At 39.4% G+C, this 19,054-nt stretch overlaps 1 protein-coding gene across 2 annotated transcripts in view; it reads left to right on the forward strand.

The window, feature by feature from the left end:
- Positions 1-19,054, forward strand: part of myom3 (myomesin 3) — a 59,213-nt gene that overhangs the window by 12,677 nt on the left and 27,482 nt on the right. The window contains exons 3-12 of one of the 2 annotated variants that reach the window (XM_071469919.1): positions 736-889; positions 1,802-1,959; positions 2,778-2,870; positions 3,244-3,332; positions 5,911-5,955; positions 8,955-9,095; positions 9,212-9,373; positions 12,387-12,528; positions 14,650-14,849; positions 17,515-17,568. In XM_071469919.1, coding sequence (XP_071326020.1) covers positions 736-889; positions 1,802-1,959; positions 2,778-2,870; positions 3,244-3,332; positions 5,911-5,955; positions 8,955-9,095; positions 9,212-9,373; positions 12,387-12,528; positions 14,650-14,849; positions 17,515-17,568 — 1,238 coding nt within the window. Of the gene's footprint in view, positions 1-735; positions 890-1,801; positions 1,960-2,777; positions 2,871-3,243; positions 3,333-4,686; positions 4,813-5,910; positions 5,956-8,954; positions 9,096-9,211; positions 9,374-12,386; positions 12,529-14,649; positions 14,850-17,514; positions 17,569-19,054 lie in introns of those variants that run through there. The other variant, XM_071469920.1, reaches the window with a different exon arrangement.

The raw sequence follows: 19,054 nt of genomic DNA on the forward strand, positions 1-19,054 counted from the left end.
CCCATACTAATATAGAATCAGATCGGGCCCATCTCTAGTAAAAATGAAGCTCAGAGTAACAGCTAAAGGCTTAATATAGTGATTGGAACTGATTAACATGTCTGTTAGCGAGTCTACCTAAAAGGGCACTGCTTACTAACAAGAAAACATCATTACAAAAGGTGAAGTACAGTGGAGGGAGTATCATGATTCGCTCCTGCTTTGCTGCCTCTGGTGCTGGACAGCCTGCCATCATGGAAGGGAAAATGAATTCCCAAGTTTATTTAGGTATCTTACAGGATAATGTCAGCTTGGCTTTCTTGCCAGTGGTACCTCAGTAGAAGCTGGGTGATGCAGCAGGTCACTGACCCTTAACATCAAAGTAAATCTACTACAGAATGACTTCAATCAAAGACAATCCACCCGTTGGAGTGGCCCAGTCTGAGCCCAGACCTTAATCCAGGTGAGATGCTGTGGGATGACCTGAAGAGAGCTGCTCACACCAGACACCCTGAGAATATGTTAACACAGTTCTGCAGGAGGATTCGTCTAAAATCTCTCCTGAACGTTGTGCACTGATCCATAACTAGTGGAAGCGCTTGTTTGAGGTTATTAATGCCAAAGGAAGTTCGACCACTTATTAAATTCCCCTTACTCTTTCCACCGGCGCTGTGAATGTTCAACAGCTGTGTCCAATATAGACGTGAAAGATTGTAATTGTCATTGTATTTAAAACTTTGTACCGTGCTCCACCAGGGAAATTCTGGACGAAACTCTGGCTGCTGAGGAAGAGTATTACAGAGACAAGTGGACCATGTTTGGAAACGAAGCTGAGAAGGTGGAGGTGGACGTAATCAGGAACCAGCATGTGTTACGCACACGAATTGACAGAATGGCCCTTCGCAAACAGGTACAAGTCAAGGTTTGGTCACAGCACCCAGCTGAACTCAGTTTTGTCAACACAATAACACAGCAGCAGAGGAGATTAATTATTGGTTGAAAATGTGCAGAATCTTATCTCTCATATATAATTGATAATCACCAATTTAAAATAGCTTTGCCAAATTAGTGTATGGCACTTTCAGTATAAGAACTAAACCACTAACTTTGTGCTACGTCATGCTCTACCCACTAAACCAAACTGAATACCCTTCTAATTACGTTTACTCAACCCCTGGTGTGTCCGATTATTGTGTCTGGTTTATCATATGTGAGCTACCTGGCACTTTGTGGTTTAATTCCATCTTGTTTGGTAAATAAAACTATTTAAACTAATATTTAGTATAACAACTCCAGTTTTCCACAAGCTAATTTATTCACAGATATGTGATGAAGGCTTAGCATAAATTCCAATCTTGAAGGTTTGTTATTTGGACTCTTCGGCAAATAACAAAACAAAGTTTATTTAGACATTTGCCTTCTTAATTCATGCACACTGAATTAAATACGTACAGAGTGAGCATCTGCGGTTTCTTTGAGATGAGCTGTAGAGTGGATTTTTAAAAAATACAACACAGAAAACAAGGTCACATTGGTGACCTAGTTTAATCAACTGTGATATATCTGAGATAAAAATATTAATGCTTTGCTGGAGTGTTTCTGCAGTTCATAACCTCCATCCAATTATTCAGGTTATATCAAACTTTTGTGTTTCCTTTGTTTATTTGTTTCTCTTATTTTATTTTAATGACTTGGCAAGCACTTGGATGCTTGTTGTGGAAAGTAAAAAAGACACAGTATATATTTATCAGTATGTTACTTTTCATCTTGTCTGAACTATTATTTATAAACTTTGCCTTTCTGGGAACTCTCTATGCTCCAGGCAGAAAAAAAGGCATCTACCCACATGAAGTACCTGGAGCGTCTGAGTCAGAAGGCCCCAGACTTTCCGATCCCTCTCAGGGCTCACACTGTCTGGGAGGGCATGACAGTCAAACTCTCCTGTACCGTCCACGGCTGTCCACCCCCGAAGGTCACGTGGTAAGAACTCAACTCTCTGCGGCACTTCATTCGTTTGGCCTCAATAGCCCTGCTGTGAAGCATTTTCAAGAATTTTCTATTACAATCTATTGCCGGGGTCAGACTACAGACTGGTGTCATTTTTAATTTGGTCTCTTGTTTGGCTGGAGCAGGTTAGAGCAGAAAACATCTCATGGCCATAAGTTTTAACTTTCAGGGAACAACTATATATTGTGCATTATAACGTGCACCTCTGATATATATCATTTTAACATTGCATTAGAGCTGAGTTTGAGAGGTAAGGGAGTACATTAGTTATACACCTGTAAATGGCTGAATGTAAAAGACTCAAACTCCATGAGCTGCTTGCAAAAAAAACAAGAGTCATGACACCACAGTTCTCAACCCTGACTTGAATAACGACCTCCATATTAATATGAAATCACCTGTGTTAATTCAGGCAACGTGCCAAACTGTCGACCTTGATACTTGAGCTGCTGAGAGACTAGCTGATGAAAAGACTGTGTGCTCGGTATTCATGAGGCTAAGCTGAGATCCAGATAACCTGCGGCTCGTAGGTTTCACCATCCCATATGGGACCCATCAAGCTCAATGAGGTACAAAAGTCTGCCCTCAACAATGCCACGCACAAGATAGAATGAGAGATCAAAGGCCCCCTCTGGCTACTGTAGACTCAGCCAAACTAAAATTTGATTAGTCAAAGACGTGCATAAGTCGTCAGCAGGCAAGCGCACGAACCACCTAAGTATAGCCTGTTATTCATTTTTGCTTTGATATTTAAAAAAAAATACTCTTTTTAATCCTACTTTTCACTTCAGGTATAAAGATGGTGCACCACTGAGACTGTCTGACCAACCGTGGAATTACAATCTTCAACAAAAATTTGGTCTAAACTCACTGGAGATCAGAAGGTAGGTCACCATCTCAAATCCCTGATTATGGATGAAAATCAGTGCAGAAAATGATCTGTGTCTGTGTGAAGGCACGTGGATAGCGTGGCTGAAAAATTACTGAAATAATTAAACATTTAAGCTTGTGATAAGGTCAGGAAGTGTTATTACATAAAATGTGGCTGTCGAACTGAGAAACAAATGTTGGTGCTGTTTGTTCTCACCATCATGTTGTATCTTGGGGGGTAATTTTAACAGCCAAAAACAACACAGTGAAGAATGTTAGTGCAAGACAAATACGCAGTGTGGGCCCCAGCTTTGTAATTCTACAGAAATATCCTTGCAGCTACAACTTCAACAGCAAATAAATAACATGCAATATCCTCTACAAAAGGTGCTCTCCTGATGATGCCGGCGAGTACAAAGCGATAGCCAAGAGTCCTCTGGGTGAAGCTATGACCTTTGCAACACTTGTGGTGAACTGTGAGTAGTTTCATGTTTCATATCGGCTCCACCTTGCTGGAAAACTATTATCAGTAAGACAAAGATCAGGTTGCAACACTATTCCTTCCACAGACTGAAATGCCCGAGTTCAGTTTTATACATTAAAGTGGTAGAGGCCAAAACAGCATTTACACCATCTTCTGAAACTCAACACACAACTCAAAACATTATATACTGATGACCCCCAAGTGGCTTTGTTGTTTAGGCTTCATAGATCACAACAAACGAGCTGGCAGGCAGAGTGGCAGGGGTCGTCACATCAAGCATGAAGAGACAATCCAGCTTACTTAGTCATTCTGTACACAATTATTCATAACATAACATTGGTTTTGATAACTTATGTTGCATACCAGGAATATAGTTTTCCCATTCATACAATCACAAAACGTCCATCTTTTCTGTTCAGATACAATTATTTGCTTTAAATGGAAAAAAAAAAAAAAAAAAACACAACAAAATGCCAACATCAAGAAGCAAAAACTGGACTGGACCAAAACTGATTTTTTTTTTGTTTTTGTGCATAACTAAGTCCAACAAAGTTTGTGGACAAGCTTAGAGACAGCAAATCGACCAAGTGCACTGACCAAACCATAAACCAAATGTCTGATCACGCAACTACAAGCACAGCAGCATCACAGCAAAGACAGAAAAGCACATATCCTGCTTGTAGGTGCACCCTAACTCTGACACCCTCATCCACAGTTCAGCATCACCAGCAGACCAGCAGACAGATGCAGATGCGACATATGCACAAATGTGCAGCAACAAAACTAAAACAAAGTCAGTGCCAAACGTAAAATAAATAAATAAATAAATAAATAAATAAATAAAAGTACTCTTACTCACCTTTTGCTGAAGGCAGTGGATGCTGGTGCCGAGGAGCCTCAGGACAATATCCGCTGAGCCAGCATGGATCCTGCTGTTCAGTTAAGCTGTTCCTGGGTCAAAACAATCCTCAGCATCCTTCTTAACATCATATTGCAGCAAGTCTCTGTCCTTAAACATCACAAGTGAGCGGTTTAAACGTTTGTAGAAATACTTTGGGAGACGCTGTAAATAAAACATATCCAAGTGGCTGCAGGGAAGACTTCAGGAACCGAGGAGCGCAGGTGACAAGCAGCACCTGTCCAGCGTTAATTAGCAGTTAAGTGTTAGCTTCAGGGACCAGCGACTCCGCTGGTTGTCTCCACTGCCCCCGCTCCCCGCGGCCCGATTTGTTTCCACAGGTGCTTCCACATCTGACCCCCCCCCAAATTTCCCACTACAAGTTCATATTTGCTATGTACCATTGTCTGTACAGACAACTATCAATGAATTATTTTGATACTGAAGAAAACTTAAAAACATTACGATTCTCAGGCAAGTTCTTCAGTCACAATGATCTCATTTGTCCATGAACTCTGAGCTATGTTCATGGACATTGCAATGGACGTCGGAGCTAACTGTATCCTCGTAAAGTGTAAGTCACTCTGAATATATGAAAATGAGATAAGACAAAGGTGGAAAGCCATTTTACTGTGTCCCCAGACCAGCAACAGATAACTGATTGACCTAATAAGACTTTACTAGAACCATGCTTTGCAGATGTAAGGTGAATTAGTGTTCAATACATACAGACAGTTTATATGAATACAAAAAGATAGTTCAGTGTTTGAACTGAAAACACAGGATAAGGACCTGTTATCTCTCTCAAACTGACTGGCTCTAATACTGTTTTAGATACCAGAAATAGTCTGCCAACTGACTTATTCAGCCAACAGTAATTGTAAGGGTGTACATATAATGCTAATGATGTTAAATGTAAAATTTCAAAATTGCAGATAAAAACAAAACAACCTCTGATCTCAGAATGATCACAATACATCCAAAATGTATCCACTTGGCCTTATACATATATTCCTCATAGCTATTATTCGGTATTGAACATGATCCCATGACCTCTAGTTTGAATGCTATTTTCTCCTTTAGTCACCCATGCACGGTCTTCTACCCCCGTTATCCTTGTTTCTATTTACATGTGATATTTGGATGAAAATCAACACCAGATGAAAATGATCAGAAAAACAGATCCCATTACACCACTCATGCATAATGAATTACAATGAGGACAGTGGGTGTAGTGGTGACTAACATCTATAGTGGGCATCATGGCCTTACAGCTCCGGCAGAAACATTCATTTTAATACTGTGGGTTTTTTTTTTTTTTTGCACCTGTTAAATGACCCACCCTTTCTTGAAAGCGCTGAGTGTCAGGCAGTAAAGTTGCCTCACACTGTAGATCAATTAAGTGGTCAGGGTTTTAATGAGACACTTCAAGGCTTCTCCCTGCCATCCATATTTCACAGGCTTTTTTGGTTGTTAAAAATAGATTAAAGGGAGTATTAGATGTGACTTGCATAAATGTGGCATTGCTAGATTTGATTTGTCTGCTCTCTCTCTCTCTCTCTCTCTATCTATTTCTCCTCCAGTTTCACAATATCATTCTCTGTTTCTGTCTCCATCTTTGACCCTCCCTGCCTTTCTGCAATCTGTCGTGCTCTGCTGCTCTGCGCTTCAGCGTATCAAGGAGCCCTGGCTGGTTCCGAGTGCTGGCAGACCCCCGGTAAGTTTCACGCCAAGGCCTAATGAAAAGTGTTCCCTTTCATTTTCCTCTGCCACCCTTTGAAGTTCTTTCCTCCACCAGTAGACGAGGGTGGGCTGGGTGGCTTTGAAGACTGAGACACAACACTGAGACACGGGGATGGAAAGATATGAGGATGGAGTTTGTGTTTCTGTGTGGGTGTCCGTGGATGTACGAATGTAAGACTGGTTCAGTTCAATGGTTATTTGACCCAAATGCGGACACGCACAAAGGCAGGTAGGTGCAGTGAAGGTACTTTAATGACCACAAAGAATGCCCCAAACTTAAAGGCAGAACAAAACACACAAGGACAGGAAGCTAAACAACCATAAACACAACAGGTGAGAGATTTCAAATTAAAACAGGAAGCATCACTAAGGCAAGACAGAGGATAGTTGATATAGCTGTGGAAAGACTTGCTTCCAAATGAGCAGCCTTGACAGTCATGTATATTTCATTCCAGGGACAGCAGGGGATTTATTCAGTTTTGCTCCTAGCTGTGGTGCATCATTTTAGCCGTGTGATTCTTTGGCCTGGATTAGCCTCCATCATGTGTGGGAGCAGGACATTTTCATCCAGAACTTTTTCAGTATCTGATCAGACTTGCTGTTCAATTATGTTGCTATTCAACTTAGAATTACAACACACTTTTCACAAGGAAAACAGCATTTGGTCATTCAGATGCACTGAAAACAACCTTTGATTAAGTTTACCTGACAAGAACCTCCAGTGGCCAAGTGAATTATTCCTGTGAAATGTGATGTTGTCACTGTGCCCAAATCCTCAGGGTGGATGAATAGGTCAGCAAAGTAGGAGAGTTTGACAAGGGAGACAGCTGTTTATGTCCCATCTCCTGTCAGCAGTCGACAATAATTTATTTTGACAGTAAACGCAATAATTTAACTAAGTATTTTTTTTCTGTGACTGTTGCCTTTTTTTAAACTGAGTAGTTTTTAAACCAAGATCTTTTGCTAACCTTACTCAAACAGCTTACCACATATAGTAACACAAGAATTTTTTGTGCCCAAACCCATCATTTAGCTCTCATAACTGTCAGTTCGTGATTATGATTATGAAACATTTACTCACCAACTTCATTGCTAAATGTGGACAAGCAAAGTTCTGATCAGATAATATTTTAGTTATTGATGAACCATATAGTCTGCAGCATTTACTGGTATTTGAAAATAAAAACAAAGATGAACCTTTAAATTATTTTCTAATCTTAATGCAATGCATCCTGATTCATCTTGGATACACAATTGTAATTGTCAGTCTATATGCAAGCTTGATGTTTTACAAAGAAATCAGTGTTTCACACACATTTTGGGTGTGGTCACTTTCATTGTCGCATCCAAATTATATAACTGGGTTAAAGTAGAGAGTCTGGTGGCCTGAGCCCTAGCATTGCTTATGTTATTTGATTCCTTTACAAAGCTGTGTCCTCCAGTGTCACATTAAAATCTAATCCAATCAGAGGCCACCGTTTGTGATGCTGTCAAGCTGTGTTGCATTATAAAGAGAGGTGTATTATAAATGGGGAGAACAACCCACATACATCTGATTTCTTATGTCAGGATGGATTTTTTATTCTACAGTTTATTTAGTTGGTTTAATCTTTGGGGTCATGATTGAGTGGACACCCACCTTTTACAACTACACTGCTGCTTCTTCAGAAGTGCTACCAGCCAGTACACTGAAATGAAGTGGCAGTGATTTTGAATGAGGCTTTATCAGCTTTTAATGGAATCAGAGCCCACTTGCTGCAAAGATGTGCTTATTCTTATGTAACTGATAATTGATGGTCTCATATGGAGCAGATCATATTTTCCAAGAATAAATCACTCAATAAACAAAAACACAAGTGTGGCAAATTCATCATCATCACCACCATTGTGCTGAGGGAAGCAGGAGTTTGAGCATTTGAATGATGGGAAACAAAGATCTAAGTGGTGTGTTTTAATAAAGCTACGCCACATCCCTGCGATAGTCTGGCCTGCTAAGCAGAACTAGATCATTATAGAAAAATGTCAGTCTCTCAGAGTCATCCCTGAGAATGGGATTTGACAAGACCTCTTGGCACACATATCTGTCACTTTCAGACTGTATTTGCTTCAGTGCTTTGAGTGAAGTGAGAGAATAGCAGCAGAAGGACTAACTTGTCAGGAATTGTTCACTTAAAAAAAAAAAAATCACATCTTCAGCTTTTCTGCTGTCCATTCAGGAGATGCCTCTCCTGACTGTCCTTTGTCTCTGTGCTCTCATGGATGAAGCAGAGGGTCTTTGTCTATTATGGCTGTGCCAGTCTGCATAAGATGGTCTCTTTTAGTTAATTAAACTCCTATGATTTGCTTTGTTCAGTTTCACTTCCTGTCACTAGTGAAAGAGATTGAGTAAGGAAGAGCCTGTTACTGCCAGCTTGCAGAGAACAATGAGAAACTGATGTCATAGCACAAAGGTACTTGTGGTATAGAGACATCAGAGACCTTTTTTTTCATTTGGTGACAGATTTTGGGAAATACTGATGGAATGAGCTCTCATTTTATATAATCAGAAATCAGCATACTGCTTCCTGCGTGCCACTTACCTCCTGTACATCCCTGCTTTCCCAATTCTTCTCCTCTTTACCCGTTGTGCTTCTTCACTCTGTAGCGATCCAGGTCTGCTCAATTTTCTAGTACAACATCCAGCCAAAATTATTACCATCTGGAATATTTTTTTGTTGCAGTTGGGCCATGTCTGCAGTGGTCTGATCTTTTAGAAATCAATTTTATCTCTGCCCTGTGCCAGTGAGGAAAGTGAATATGTGTATAGTATATTGATGCTTCTCTTAATCCACCCTTCCTTTTTACTTCTAGTCTCCCAGTTTTCTTCCTGTTTACCACATATTTCTTTCTTCTCAGTTTACATAATTTCTTATCCTTCCCTTTCCTTTTCATCCTCACTCGTACCTCCCAACTCTGTCCTCCTCTTCTCTCTAGCCTTGAAACTTGAGCAGGAGGCCCAGTTTGGCACCTCCTTCCCACCAACATGGGTGAAGGAGGGTGACAGCCTCACCCTGCAGTGCACCTTTACCTCACCTCTGCTGCCCTTCCAGCAGGATGTCAGCTGGTTCAGAGATGGTAGGTACTATAAAAAAATGAATCACATAAGCCTGATTTTAGTAGTATTACTAATTTTATTTATGATTATTTTTGCAATTTAGATAGGTGCAGGTTTCTTTTTCTTCATTTTCCAGGTGTACAGCTGCATCAGTCCAGCACTGTGGACATTAAGACAGTTGACAATAAGGCCTCCATCACTTTAAGGGCTGCACACAAGGAGCATGAAGGTGTCTACACTGCCCGGCTGAAGACTTGGGATGCAACCCAGGAACACAGTGCTTTTGTTTATGTCAAAGGTGAGGTTTCTATTCAAATTGATACCCCTATTCTGAGATTTTAGCAACACATTAGAATCCATGTAGGCTATTAATGCTTTTGATGTGAATACTGTAGCTATTTTGGTCCTCTATTAATTATGTAGGATTTTAAATGGTATAATTATAAAGAAATAGCTTATAAAACATCAGGTTTCTTTTCTTTTATACCAGATTTTACTGGTATTAATTGTGTATGCAACAAAATGTCAAGTGTCAAGGTCAGTTCTGCACCTTGGAAGCAGTAGACTAGTTTGGCAACTAACATATGGTTCATTTACTATTCTTAAATGATGCTTTCAACTGCATCTTATGGTCTCCAATAAGAGGAGTTTGCTGAATTGTCATGAGGACTGAAGCTTCACAGGTCACATGCTCAACTGAGCAAACTCCATCCACCGATGAAAACAGTGAGATGACTGAAAACCCTGGGAAAGGCGTTTAAGTAGACTTCGTGTTACAACAGTTTTTTGAAAGATAATAGATTAGTTCAACATTTAGAAAAATATGCTTATCCACGTTCTTGCTGAGAGTTATGTTAGAAGATACCACTCTCATGCCTTTACAGTAAATATATAGCCAGCTTCCTATTAGCTTAGCTTAGCATAAAGACTGAAAACAGAGCTAGCCTGGCTCTGTCCAAAGGCAACAAAACCTGCCTACCAGCATCTCTAAAGCTTCCAAACTAACATTGCTATTAACATTAAGTTACATCTGGTTTGTTGAGGCTGTACAAAAAACCAAAGTGTAAACAATAAATTGAGGTTTTATAGGTAGTTTCTTGGCAGTGCATTTTGAGTCCAACAGAGACACCAGAACATCACTGCCTTGTATTTCCCAAAATTTCATTTTATTTTATTTCACTATTCAAACTATATTTTTATACATGGACCAAAACACAATGAATTCCAGTGTGTGACTGTTTAATACTATACTGTTGCTTGCAGTGTGTATGCAGTAATACTGCAGATTATAAGACAAGCTTGTCCTGTAAACTTTTTATTTTACTTTATTTTAATGTAAATGCATTCTGTATATGCACTGGTAACAGGTAATGGGGATCCAAATAAATGAATAAACAAATGTCAATTTATTTTCAGCTGCTACCATTACTACATATTGCAGATGAATTACTTTACCACTACCTCAGCTGCTGCTTCAGGAGCAGGTGGTCTTTATACACCATCTCAATGACACTATGTCATGCTTGCAAATATCTATCAGATCACATCAGAAACTCCTCAGATACTAAATTTCCTCTCAAAACAGCCTGCTAATCTGCCTTTTAAGTGATATTCTTCATTTAAAAATGATCCACTCAGTCCATGCAGTGTTTGAAAAGAACCAGACAAATGCTTAGGGGTGACCATGAGACCCTTGTATACAGAAGTACCTGTGATTTTGAGGATAGATTCATTTGCTGTTCCAAGCTGGATAAATTGTATTTTGACTGAAACCTTTGCTCATTTGTATTCACCAGATTTTGGCTCTACTTTAATTTCCTGTCAGCAAACTACCCTGATTCATACGGGGAAATTGCACCATCAATCAAGCTGTTCTGCAGTATCTTTAACATTGTTTGCAGCATGCAAATACACCACAGAATAACTCCCGCTTGACTCATCAAACATTTGAACTATGTCTGGGCAGCTCTGCAGGGATCCTTGGCACATGTGTGTGTTCCAGTATGATACCAGTACACACTCAAGTATATATTGCATTTTATCTGCCATAGTCACAATATAGTATGCACTGAATCATTCATGAGCATGGTCTGCACATACACCAGGAATTAACATGTACTAGACCAAACATGTGCATGCAAATGCTTAAATGTCAGATGAATCTCTTTATAAAATCTTGGCTCAGGTCTTTCTCCTGACTGTTTAGTAAATGTTCACAAAACGGATTCAGACAGCCTGGAATTCATATGTCATATAACCCGCAGAACCAATCCCTTCAACTTGCACTAACACTGCGTCAGCCACAGCCAGTTACAAGCTAACAAACAACTTAAACAAATAAAGATGCTAACTGCGCTAACCATTCTGAAATGTCTGCTAGTCATCTGAGTGGGTCAGACTGAGGCTCAAACATGTCATTAAGTCTCTCCAATGTTTCCTCCACTAACTATGTTGATACACTCTGCTCTTTCACTGCTCACCAAAACCTTGTCAGTTCAGAGAGCAGGTGTTTGCATTATCACAGCCACTAACACTGTGTCAGCCACTGCCAGTTACAAGCTAACAACAACATAACCATTTAACTACGCTTACTGTTCGGATACGTCTTCTAGTTGCCGATTTTGAACTCCTGAGTCTGGATCTGACTGAGGCTGAAATATGTTTGGCTGAGTCTCTCCGATGTTTCCTCTGCTAACAATCTTGGTATGCTCTGTTGCTCACCTGTCAGCCTGGTGCAAGCAGCAGCAGTCCCAATCAGTCAGGGCCTGATCCTGATCCAGAAAGTAGTTTGTGGTTTCTTTTTTTTTATGTGGGAAAACCATGTTATACAAAATATCAATCACACCAGAGTCATTTTACATAGTTTAAAATAAGTATAGAAAGGAACTTTTAGGGTTTAAAAGTCCAAAATCAAATTTATAGTGATATTTAAAAAAAAGGTAAAATGAGTAAATTTTCACATTTGAGAAGCTGGATTGTTTTGAAAAAGGACATATAGTAGGTAAATAGTTGTAGATTCAACCAGTTGATTAATTGACTAATTGTTTCAGCTTCAGTAGTGTGTAGTGACCTCCCTCTACTTCCTCTTGTCTAAGCCATCACCTTCATTCTCTGGCCCAAATATTGTTATGTTGCTATCTGTGAGTGCGTGAGTTAGATTACTTGCTCACTTCATCACACTTTCTCTCCATCATCCTGTCTTGTTTCTACATCTTGCCTCATCAACTTTCCACTTCATTTCCACCTGGGGTTAATGTCTTTGTTTGATTCCTCATCTTTTCTCTAATAGACTGTCTCCCATCTGTCCTCAGATGCATCAGCTGCGGTGGTGGGAGGTCCTGCCTCTCCTCTCTCAGTCCAGGTATCTGATGTCAACAAGGACTACGTCTTCCTTACCTGGCAGCCGCCAAGTGCTGACGGAGCCTCACCTGTGGAGGGTTATTATGTGGAAAGGTGTGGATTACTCTGGTTAAACGAAATACCAACTGACACTACAAGCAGCTTTTCATCATATGATACAATCATCAGCAGATGGAGTTTCCTCAGTTGTCATAGAAATGTAGACGTTCAAATTTCAGTTTTTCTGAGCATTTGAAGGACTTCCTCACTTTCCTGCCATTTAAGTCTGATTATTGATTGAGGTGAGGATAAAAAATATCTCTGTTTTACCCTCTTCTCATGATTTCATATGCTGACTGTGAACACTCTCTTTCAATAATGCAAAACTTTTAACCAATAATAAGATCTGTAACATCTGGGGAATGCTTGACTAGCATTTCAGCAGAGAAATTTAAAAAAGCCAGTTGAAAAATCTAAAACAGGACACTAATATTAACAACTAATGGTTAATTTCATGATCAATTGATCTGCAGATTAGTTTATTGATTACCCGACTAATCGTTTAATATAAAAAATGTCAGATTGAGAAATGCCATCAAACTGTCCTAAAACCCAAGCTAAGATTGAAAACCTTAATTTTGTCTGATCGGCTGTACAGTAACTCAAAGATATTTACTTTGCCGTCACATTACACAAAGAAAAGAGGAAAATCCTCTTAAGTGAGAAAATAAACCAGATTTTTTTGCATTGTTGTTTGAAAAATTACTAAAATCCTTTATTGATTGTCAAGATAGCTGATTAATTTATTAATTTGTTAAAAAAAAATTAAGAGTAATTTAATTTCAACCTCATTACAAATCATTTCATCACTTTAGTAATTTTAGTTTTATTTTGTGTTTATTACATATTTTTTCATATATTATACACTAAATATATCAAACAGATGTCAAACCATTAAAAAATACACATTTTACATAATTGATTAATTGCTCAGTTATTGATTTCTCAGTTCATTTTATCATTTGGTAAGTTGATTGAGTGTGTCGTCCTGCCAAATGATGATAAACTGTTCTGTAAAATTATAACTGTATCATTAAATATAACTGATTAAAATGTTCCCCACGTGCTAATCTGGGGATTTTTTAAATGTATTTAGACTATTCCTATACAAACAAAGATTTAGAGGTTTAATGTTTTTAAACTGCATTTGGTTTTTCATACATTCAGCACAAAGATTAGACCCATTGCAGTGAGATCACATTGATTTAACTGACTGTTTTACATTGGAATCAGAGCAGTAGACAACAGTAGACCTCCACCCAGACAATGTGTGTTGAAGCTCTGTGTGTTGCTCATGAAGAAATTGGATTGGGGCAGGTAACAATGGTGATGGTGGCGACCAGCAGTGATGTAACATCCATTTGGCAGAGTTCACATGAGATGGATGGTACACATAGTAATTATCGGCCCTCAACACTATGTTAACAGCAGAGTCAAAGACTCCCACAGGAGAACAGGTGCTGCATTTATCACCAACACCAATCAATCTGGATCATCCTGAATGTGTGTGTATATGTCAGTGTGTGTTGTAATAAGTGTGTGGAAAGAGCAGGAGAAAGCATATTTGCATTTCTGTGAGTGTCCATGTCCATTTATGCATAAGTGTGTGGATTTTCATGTGTGTGTTTTTATTAAATGATATTCAGTTGTGTTTATTTCTCTATGTTTTTGTTTGCTTTTGCATATGCTCTTTGTTCGGTACAGAAGACACAACTCTACTGAATGTTATTGGGTGAGAAAAGAAAAATGTAGCATACCTCCCAGTTCCCTAGCAACCCCTTATGGTTAGAAAACTGCACTCTTTTCTGTCTTTGTTTACTGCAAGTGGCAACAGTTTATTATTGATGTTGTATAATCTGAGCTTGTAGTCTATTTTAAAAATCAGTTTTTACTGTGTTGGGAGGCCCATTATTTTCACATGATGGTTTCTGGTCACAATAATAGGCCTTGGTGGGGTATTTACTGACTATGATGTGTGTTATTGTGCAAGGTAAAATGTTTTACAATTGGTTTTATAATGTTGCACCCTGCAGTCTGCACAGAGAGTGGTTTGAACATCATGCATTTTGTTCTTTGTTTACGTCTTATTCAGATGTCTTTCTTTCTTTATTTATTATTACATAAATGTTGCATCTGCAGGATTGATTTATCTCCCTTCTTCTTTCTCTCTGTCAGATATGACCTAGGTCAGGGCGAGTGGGTGCGCTGCAATATGCATATTCAGAAAATGTGCCAATACCCAGTGTTTGGCCTGAAGGAAGGAACTCTGTACCAGTTCAGAGTTCGTGCTGTTAACAAGGCTGGACCTGGACGCCCATCCAAGGCCACAGAGCCCATCCTCACTGCAGACCCGCTGGAACACACCAGGACCATGGGTAACACATTACACACACTGACAATTACTGAATTAAAAAAAAATTGTGAAATGTTACATCACCACAGCTAGAGAAACACAAAACCAGCAATATCACAACATCATCTGGTAACCATGGTAACATTATCAATCAGAAAGTGAGAAGCAGAGTTGGGACTGTGTATTTCTCATTTTTCAGTTCCTCATTTAAAAACGGATTGAAATGCAGTGGCCACACAATAACATTTTAGTAACACATAATATCATAATAGCTGACAAGGCACCTCTTTTTTCTCTCGTTTATATGAAGTCCACTTGTAGTCTATATTGCTCATAATAAATTATGGTGCTGTAAAAGTGCAGCTTGGCCCTCCTGTTAATTCCCAAAATCTGATTGTGTGACCATGTATCACTGATTATCCAGGATGATATTTACCGTCACTGTCCAATGAATGTGTCACCTGTCAGTCTGTATAACGTGATATTTACAGCTCTGTTTCATTTGTAAAAAGCAAGTGTTAAAGGGGAACTCCCCTGAGTAGCACTGTATTCATGTACAGTACCATCAGTACAGTCAAAAAAAGCCATACAAAGCCTTTTGTGGCCCCAGAGGGAGTTGTGATAAGTGATATCCCATGAGGCAGCATTGTTTGGCGCTGAAGACCTCAAGTTTGAAATTGAAAAAACACTGTGTGGGTGTGGAGTTTGGAGGAAGTGACTTTACCAGACCTCTGTTGCCCTCCCCTCATCTCTGCTTAAGGCTAGCAGCTTGAGGCCTTTTTGATCCTTTTTTTAACTTCCATTGCCAGTCCAACAATGCTAGAGCAATGATCAAATGTTGGAGACCTCTTTTAACACAACCTGTACCAGAACTAAAAGGTATCCATGTACTCTTTATCTCCTTCGTCTGGACTGAATGAACAGAGCTACAGGTGAAATGTTCGGCCTGTGGATGTATCACGCCGGGAGCACACTGCCTGTGTTGCTGACCTGCTGCAGCTCGCACTTGTGTGTGTGTGATCACACCTGTTGCGTGGCTACTGTGGCGCTGCTACTGCCAGCTCTGTCTTTCTACATAGAGTTTGCCCTGGATAATGGCCATCAGCAGGTTACTCAAATGTTGGATTTCTTTTCATTATAAATTTAGAAATGTATTTACTTTTGACAGAAAATGTCATTAAAATGTCACTGTCTCCGCATGCAGCTGCTAAAATGGTTAAAAATGTATTTATATTTATGTAACATATTCAGATACAGCCTAGACATTGAAACTATAGTCAACAGTGGCAATTTTATATAACATTGATGGTATGTTGTCAATTTGACTATCAACAGGTCTTTTCACTGTTTATTTTTGTTAGGAACCACACATGTTACGTGTAAAAAATAGGTAAAACACCAAGTCTCTAGATTATGTAATGCAGCTACGTGTCATGAGACGGGAATGATGCAGGCAGTGCGTCCTCTCTGACCCGTTAACTTTGGCGCCAAAATGAAAACCAAAGGGTTCTGCAGCATTCATGCGCACGCCAGGCAGCCGGTGTGTTCCTGGCCTCAAAAGAGCTGGATATGTCGCCATTCCTCAGCGTTGCTGCTAATGTACCCCACTGGCAACTCGTTGTATTGGCACAAAAAAATCCCCTGCAGTCAAAAAAGCATTTGCTCCATAGACTACCGTCAGACCTCTGTTTAAAGGACTCCTCAAACTGGGAACTGGGTCTTTCTAGTATGAATTTTTAATCCATGGAGGTTTTGTATTTGCAAAACTTTCATCTGCATGACATCTACAAGTTTCTGCAGCTCTGCTGGAGGGATGAACACTGAACACCCATGGAAGATTTTAAAAGAATAATTTGCATTGAGATCTGGTGACTATTAAGATCAGAGCATCTGATTCACATCATTTTCACACTCATCAAACCATTCAGTGATCCCTTGTGCCCTGTACAGAGGCATCTGCATTCATTATGTTGCTCCAATTGTTTATTCTTTTTTTTTTTAATTTGTCACTCTCCTACTGCAGAGTCCAACAGCAAATTGTGAGCAACTCATTGCTGCTGTTAATTCTCCTCGTCTGTCTCAGTTTTAATGTTTCACCTGCAAAGAAATGTGCTCTACCGGAGAAAAAAGATGTGTAGATGTGTAGATGTAGATCTTATTGTGTATGGCCCCAGGGTTTTGCATCTTAATTGCCTCTTGGAGTGGACCGCTTGGTCTCTTATAATATATATATACTTTTAAGGCCTTAGGTTTTGTTAAATACTTTATTCAGCAGAGAGATGAGAACGATCCAATGAGATTTAGTAAGTAGATAAGTGAGAGTGTGTGTGTGCGTGTGTGTGTGTGTGTGTGTGTGTGTGTGTGTGTGTGTGTGAGAGGGACAGATGGGCTCTGGTCAGATGCTGTGGATCATTAAACACAGATGAAGGACAGGCAGAAGACTGACTTGCCTCCAGCCTGCTCTCCACCCTTTCATGTCGCACTCTCTCACCTCTTTGTGTGTCCCTGGCTTTTGGCTGTCTTACCAGTGGCTGCTCCTCTTACATTAACAGTAATAGTGTTATCATGGGCTCTCATATAACTTCATTACCCTGATATCTCCTCCCTTTTTTTATTCCCTCTTCCTCCCAATCTGTCTATCTCTCTCTCTCACTCTCTCTCTCTCTCTGTCTCTCCTCCTTTCTCAGTGGTCAAAGTGGATAGAGGGAGGACCATCACCATTACGAAAGATGAACTGGAAGGTGAGAATGCTGTATTTTTACTTCAGTGTATAATTTCATCATAAAAATTTGAACAGCGTCACCCCTGATTTCAAACAGCATCCGTGTTTTACTGGCACACAGGGTGCCGCCTCCTCGTCTGTAGGTTCCCTCAGGCTCGTGGCTTAATGCATCTTCATATTATGTTTAACTATGAGCTGCAGTAATTGTATGGCCGAGGCGATGAGCATTTGTTCCATTTACAGAAGTGAAAAGAACGAACTGTCCCTGGTGGTGTCCTGGTAAATGCACATAATGGCCCGAGGTAGTGTGAATGGCTGTGAAGAGGGCTGATAACCTTGGCAATGTAACATAGACAGAGAGAGATAAAGAAACAGGGATCTGTATTTGAGAGAGCAACCAGAAAAGAAATGTAGCACAGGTAGTGCATTCATATGTTTAGGCTTAGGGGGAAAGTAAAAGCATGCATGCATGTGAGTGCAAATTTTAAAGTAATCAAAAGACAGACACAATGTTACAGAGTTACACTGAAATAATTTAATGAGATCGATCTTCATCCGTCGATCACACGTGACATGGTATGCTCACAAGCACACATTTTAAAAGCTTGGAATCCAGAGATTACATTATAGTATGAAGGACCAAATATGCAGCTGTAATTTGAGGTGTTTAGATGAACATCAGAGGAACTGTGAAGAAATTACAGCCCAGTTTATATCCAGTGCCGCATTTAAAGGAGCCAATATTTATAGGACAAATTAAAATAAACTTAACCAATTTCAGCATCTTTTTGTTCAGTTGCAAATTACTATTACATTAAATAAATAGTTCAGCATTTTGTATAATATGGTTATTAACCTTCTCACAGACACTCTAAATATGGAGGCAGAGTCAGAGAGATGATTAGCTTAGCTTCGCACAAATTTACTGGAAACAGAAGAAAACCTGGTGTGGCTCTGGCCAAAAAAAAAACCAAATGTGTGTGTGTATGTATGTATGTATGTATGTGTGTGTATATGTATATATATATATATATATATATATATATATATATATATACCAGCACTTCTAAAGCTTACCAGTTAACACATTATATATTATGTTAATTCCATACAAAGCCAGAAATGTGAAAATGACAAGTTGTGGTTTAACAGGGAGTTACATGCCATAACAATTTATTTTATGCTAAGCTAAGCTAATCACCTGCTGGCTCCAGTTCCGTACTTAACACACAGGTATGATAGTAGCTTAAATCTTCTCATCTAACTCTCAGCAAGAAAGTAAATAAATGTATTCAAATAAATATGAAACACAACGTTTGTGTCAGCACACAGAAAAACATAACAACACCATGTTGCAGGGTCCTTTCTCCACTTGCCTGTCATGTCTAGCGTCTAAACATCACAAATAAATGTATCATTGCGAGTTACACATTGTGCAAGATTTTGTGTGCTACTTTGGATCCATTCATCCCTCTCCCACGCATCAGTCCCATGAAAAAGATGTG

This window comes from Trachinotus anak, unplaced genomic scaffold (assembly GCF_046630095.1).
Source record: "Trachinotus anak isolate AG129_WGS33_773 ecotype Australia unplaced genomic scaffold, CSIRO_AGI_Tana_v1 ptg000032l, whole genome shotgun sequence".
NCBI classification, from domain to species: Eukaryota; Metazoa; Chordata; class Actinopteri; order Carangiformes; family Carangidae; genus Trachinotus; species Trachinotus anak.